At 45.8% G+C, this 6000-nt stretch overlaps 1 protein-coding gene across 5 annotated transcripts in view; it reads left to right on the top strand.

The window, feature by feature from the left end:
* Positions 1-1688: 1688 nt before the first annotated feature.
* Positions 1689-6000, top strand: part of NAPG (NSF attachment protein gamma) — a 29155-nt gene continuing 24843 nt past the window's right edge. For 2 of the 5 annotated variants that reach the window (XR_003429106.1, XR_003429105.1), the window contains exons 1-3: positions 1689-1820; positions 3367-3434; positions 5525-5609. Coding sequence is in view for 2 of the 5 variants with exons in the window: in XM_027088704.1 (XP_026944505.1) it covers positions 2056-2129; positions 3367-3434; positions 5525-5609 (227 nt within the window). In the remaining 3 variants the exon portion in view is untranslated. Of the gene's footprint in view, positions 1821-2040; positions 2130-3366; positions 3435-5524; positions 5610-6000 lie in introns of those variants that run through there. The other 3 variants (XM_027088705.1, XM_027088704.1, XR_003429107.1) reach the window with 3 other exon arrangements.

Here is a 6000-nt window from a genome sequence, read left to right as displayed (position 1 = left end):
CAGCAGAGGGAGGTGGGTCTAGGAATCTTGCTTCCAGGCATCAGACCAGACTGGGGTGGGGCAAGTTTGTGGTTGCAAGGAGTCTGGGGACGCTGAGAACTCTCCCAGATGGCAGCCCACCCCTGGAGAGCCATTTGGGGTAGCAAGCTCTATTTTAAGCCTCGACCCTCTTAGAATCCCTGGCTGGGTCTGAACATGAAACAGACAATGACAGATTAACAGGAGAAAAGCATACAGATTCATTGAATAGACATTTCAGGTGACATGGGAGTCCCATAAGGAGATGGGCACCAGAAGGCACATCTGGTTCCACGCTCACCACTGTGTCCTGCGTGTGTAGGAACAGAGCCCATTCAGAGTAGTTACAGGAAATATTAATAAAGGAATGTGTGAACAAGGGCCAACGAGGAGGAGGCTACAGACTCTGAGTGTAAATCCTTTAGAAGAACTCTGCACCCTTTCACCCTTTGGTTTTACAGGTTGACCACATTGGGTGTTTAGTTAAGTGTGATTTCACTCAAAGACGTAAGGTTTTCTGTTTCTGGACAAAGACATCAGAGACGGTCCTCCTGTACTTCCCCAGTCACCCCAGAGCGGCGGTGGACAGGCAGTCACGGCCACCACATTTCACAGCTCCTGTGTCCCCACCTCTTGAATCTGGTCTTGCCTTGCGACTTGCTTTGACCAATAAAATGGGCAGAAGTGGAGTGGACTTGGTCCCAGGAGCCGAGGCCCAGCTTCCACTGGCCCCTCTAGGATTGCTGTGGCCAGAGGACAGGACGACGGGAGGCCTCCTGCCGGGGTATGACTGTACCCAAGAGCCTAAAGGACGTGAGGATGGACGGGGAAGGGCCGAGGCCACTTCACCCAGACACCAGAGGAAGCGCAGCACATCTGCAAAAGATGCAGGTAGATTGGGAGACAGGGTGGTGGGCCCGAAAGGAAGGTCTCTTTTAATTGCTATTTTCTATTAAACAGGAAGAGTCGGCAGTCAGGCGGGGAGGCAGGGAGATTGTGTTGGAGTTCTGAAGGGAAGTGCGTGTGGACAGCCATCCCAGCGAGTGGGTGCGTTATCTGACCGGGAAAATGTACAGTCGCTCAGCAGCACAGAGGCCTCCTGGATGTCTGTGAGCATTAATTCGAGTAACGAGTCATGTCAGCAGCTGCTTTGTTTTCCTCCAGCCCCCTTCACCTGCTCTGAGCAGTTCCGGAGTCGGTGGAGAGCTGCGGTTTCCCCAAACAAGGAGAAAAGAGGCACAGAGAACCCGGGGTGTTTCGAGGACACGCAGATGGGAAGCTAAAGTGATGGAGCACGGAACCCACGCTGGGTAAAGAGGGACGGGTGAATAGGGGCAGAGGGACGGCAAAAGGCGGGAGTTCTGTTGAAGGTGAACAGTTATCGAATTATCGGAGCTAGGGTTCGGTCTGTCGCACTCCCCGCCGACCTGCCAGTGGTTAGAACAGCGCCTGATACATAAAACGTGCTCAACAAAACTGCGTTGCACTGGCGAATGGAATCGCGAACCCCCTTACTACCCACTGCGCCTGCGCACTGGGCCACGCTTGAGGCCAGCCCGGGCGCTCTGCGCCTGCGCAACATCTGCCTGTGCGGCGCCTGCGCGGCTCCTGGGCCGCTTCTCTGCACTAGGTTTGAGCCTTACGGGCCCTGGTAGCGCGGCTGCGGCGCAGTACCGGCCTCCTCTTCGGCGTTCCCACGCCCATTCGGCGAACTCTCGGCCTCCACGTCAGGGCCGCGCCGCGGAGATGGCGGCTCAGAAGATAAACGAGGGGCTGGAGCACCTGGCCAAAGCAGAGAAATAGTGAGTGAGAGGCCCAGCGCTGCCCTGGGTAGGCGCCTGGACCGGGCCCCTCCGAGGCCGGTCTGAGTCAGCACCGGGTGGGGGGTGCTGGGGCGGGGGGTGGGGCGGGCCGGACGGGCGTGGTGGGGTCGCCGCGCCCCGGAAGCGCTGCCGTCGGACGTCAGAAGTCATCTTGCCTGGGGCCGTGGGGGCGCCGCCGTTGTCGCGGGCACGGCTCTCCGCGTCGGCAGTTGGGATGCCGGTGCTTCCCGGCGCGTTGGGCGGCTTCCAGGCCCAACTGTATTTAAAAATCTTTAGCTTTTCCCATGTGTATGTAGCACATAAGACAATTGAGAGATTGTATCTTGTTTTTGGTGGGGTTTTTAAAAATTATGTTAAGATACAGAATATAATGAGGGCTTTGGGGTAGAGGTGGTGGATTAGAATTTTGCTTTATTGCAGCACTTCCTCAGTTGGTGGATTAGAGTAGACAGGTTGCAATTTAAGGCTTTTATTTTTCCGAACAATAATGTTTTTGGTAAGCTTGAGAACTGTTTACAAATTTGAATCTTATAACAGTATTAGACAAACACAAATGTTAAATAAATTTAATTGGCAGAAAATTAAAAGGAACAAAATGAAGGGTGTACTTCTGCAGGCTCTGGGGCTTCCCTGATTCTTTGGAAGGTAACACTGTTACACGTAAGCAGGCTTTCACTAACTGAATTCAAATGTAGAATTTAAGATGGTGTTTATTTAGCGGTTCTTATGCACACCCAAGTTTGACAATGTGAAATTATAATAAAATTTTAAAAAGAGTTTCAGAAAGGGCAAATTAGATAGGGACTCAATTGATTGTCCTTTGGTGCGGTGTCTAAGATGCCGTGTGATCCTGGGATCCTGGAAAGCAGTTTGTCGTGCTTTCCCGTCATCCTGTCTCTGGTTGTCCTTCCTGTTCACTGGTGGTTAACTGCAGTCTTTTTTGCTGATTCCCTGTGTCTCTCTGAGTGTTTGGTTCTGTAGTCTTTCTGGCCTCTCTCTCCAGTCTCCCTGCGGGTCTTCACGGGTGTGACAGGTGCTGATGATTCTGGTAATCTCCGGCCTTTCCTGAGCTGCAGTCTCACGAGTCCACCTGCTTATTGCTGTGCTTCAGCCTACCTCAAGCTTCTGTGCGTCTCAGGGCTTGTTACACCCTGGATTGCTGCTGCTGCCACTCCCGGGGTCCTGGTTCAGCAGGGCTGGGCTGGGGCTCAGCACTTCATACATTTCTAGCGCACTTCTGCGTGATGCTGCTCATCTGGGGATCAGGCCTTGAGAACCTCCACTCCCCTTGGATGCTATACAGACATTTCAAAAGGGGGAAACCATGTCTATGACAGTGGGAGGGAAAGTGGTGAGGTTGTTTGTAATTGTCAGTAAGTTTGGATGGAGGTGGGCGAGATGGGGACTGTGTACCTGATGGTCCCCCCCCTCCCTTTTTAATGACCTACAAGATCCTTATAAGCAGGGTTCTGACTTAGGAGTGTGGTTGGTAACTTCTGTTAAATGTGTCTCTCTTTCATTTTAGCCTGAAAACTGGTTTTTTAAAATGGAAGCCAGATTATGACAGTGCCGCTTCTGAGTATGGAAAAGCAGGTACGTGTGACTGTAGCCCTGTCCCTGCAGTGTGTAATCTTGAAGCAGGCTGGTAACTTCATCTCGGCATAGTTCTCACTCTTAATGCTTCCTATATAGTATTTGCATTGTTAAACCCTGCGCTTTTCCACTTCCTGTTTTCAGATGTCGAGTTCTGAGCTGTAGACCCAGCCGCCTCTCCCTCTCCCACGAGTGCAGATGGCACGGCGGGTGCCCCTGCAGGCTTTTAACATCGTTCATATGTTCTTGAACTTCACTCAGTTGATACTACTTCTGGGAGTTTGGTCATATTTTTTCCTACCTATTACTGAATAAAGATTTTTCTCGTTGGCTTTTTAAAACCTTAGGCTTATCTTCCGCATGCGCACGGAGCGTGTTTGGCTCTCGCTCTTGATGACCCTCCTGTGGAGATGCACTGATATGTGTTCATGAAGAGTTAAGCTCATATGCATGTTTTATTGCCTTTATCTGCATATGAGATAAAAACAACCTGAAATTTGCAACAGAAAGGGAATTTGTTAAAAATTTAGCATTTTAAGTTATGGAATGATAGTTTTCAACATATCCGTGATTATTTTGGTTATAAAGCATAATACGATTTTGAAATACCCTGGACACATTTTACTGTGTGTTTCAGCAGTAGCCCTGATCACATTTGTAGAAATCACCTAGGAAATGTGCTTTTGGCAAACTTTAGTTTTAGTATGTCACCAAGAAGAAAGAAATCAGTAAATTGAAACTAATAGAAAGAAGTCAGATAAATTGAAACTAATAAGCATAATGTAGGATGTATTTTCTAGATAATAAAAGAAATGACAACAAATTAATCTTTAGCGCTTTTCTTTAAGTCTTGAGTAAATTCTCTGTTGCATTATGGAAATTACTGTACCTCATATTTAGAAGGAAAATTATTAGAAGTTCAAATTTTACATGGATTTTATGGACACCTTGTACAAGAACACCTTTGTAACTGGAGGGCACAACATTTTGCAAGTATCCTCCATGAGGGAAATTTAACACAGAGTTGTTATGTATGTATCTGTGACCATGAGCTGCTTTCAGAAATGAATATTTCAAGTCAGATTTTCCCATGAAAACATCTTTTGTTTATTTTCGTTAAGGGGTTATGCAAGATACATTTCATCAGTAAATTTTTCAAAGAGAAAAATGTAGAAATGCAGGGATGAAAATAGTTTGTCATTTGTTTATTTTCTACATTTTGTTAAATGTAATTTTAAGAGTGTGGGTGGTTTTTTTGTTTTGTTTTTTGTGGTACGCGGGCCTCTCACTGTTGTAGCCTCTCCCATTGCGGAGCACAGGCTGCGGACGCAGAGGCTCAGCGGCCATGGCTCACGGGCCTAGCTGCTCCGTGGCATGTGGGATCTTCCCGGACCGGGGCACGAACCTGTGTCCCCCGCATCGGCAGGCGGACTCTCAACCACTGCGCCACCAGGGAAGCCCTAAGAGTGTGTTTTTAACAAACAATGTTTTCTTAAAGCAGTATCCTTTTCATTTATTTGTAAGCAACACTTTGTAAGTTTTCCAAAGTCTGTAAGATCGTATTTAAAGATTGTGCCAAAAAGGAAGATTTATTATAAAAATATTGAGTGTGTTTATTAGACTTCAGTTTCAGAATAATTTAAAAGATAGAATAAGCCATAACTAAAGCACTGTTTCTATTATTAAATGTGAAACTGGTGAGGTAAGGTGCTGTTTTAGTGACAGTGCCTGTAGTTTGGGTGTGTTGGTTTGACTGATGCCGTCTTAGTTTCCCAAGCTTAGATGGTGGTGTTAGAAAGACTTGGGCTTGAGTGGAAGGAGTACTGATTTATTGCCAATAGTGTACAATTAAGAAAAAAAAAACCTTTTGAAAATACTTGTAAGTTATTGATAATCAAAAAAGTTGTAAGAAAATGGCTTAGAAAAAAGTAGTATTTATAGTTTTATGAAATTTCCTAAGTATTTGATTAAAATAAGTGTTAAGTTTATTTTCTGATACTTCACATGTCATGCACATTTTGGTAAGGATTTATTTGAGGTTTCTTTAAATGATGGAAATAGACAGTCTATATATTTTTTCTCTCTTTCAGCTGTTGCTTTTAAAAATGCCAAACAGTTTGAACAAGCAAAAGACGCCTGCCTGAGAGAAGCTGTCGCCCACGAGAATAACAGGGCGTATCTTTTCAGCCTTTAGAGATTGTTATAAATTTGCTGCATGTGGAGTACAGTGCTATTAAATTAGAAGCCACTTAGAAAAATACTGCATGTCTAAACTCTGAAAGTGCATTTATAGAGACTTGGTCATAAGGTCCACACTGCTTTGCAGAGCTGCGTTTGAGAGTTTATTTCTGTTGTTTCTGGATTTGCTTCATGATGGTTTTACTTGGGATGAAGTGAGGGAGATACAGAGACAGGTGCTGAAAAATGAAGAAGTGGCACGGGTATTAGAGACATGTTAACTGCTCTATAAATATTTTAAAAATGTAGTTTTCCTCCGATATTTGAAATAAAATTTTTAAGTAGTTTAAAACAAATTTTCCTGAGGTATTTTATAATCTTATCAACT

The sequence above is a fragment of the Aethalodelphis obliquidens genome, unplaced genomic scaffold (assembly GCF_003676395.1).
Source record: "Aethalodelphis obliquidens isolate GAN/ISIS:26980383/991018 unplaced genomic scaffold, ASM367639v1 scaffold63, whole genome shotgun sequence".
Lineage (NCBI taxonomy): Eukaryota > Metazoa > Chordata > Mammalia > Artiodactyla > Delphinidae > Aethalodelphis > Aethalodelphis obliquidens.
The sequence above is the reverse complement of the archived record's forward strand: the minus strand, read 5'-3'. Positions and strand labels throughout refer to the sequence as shown.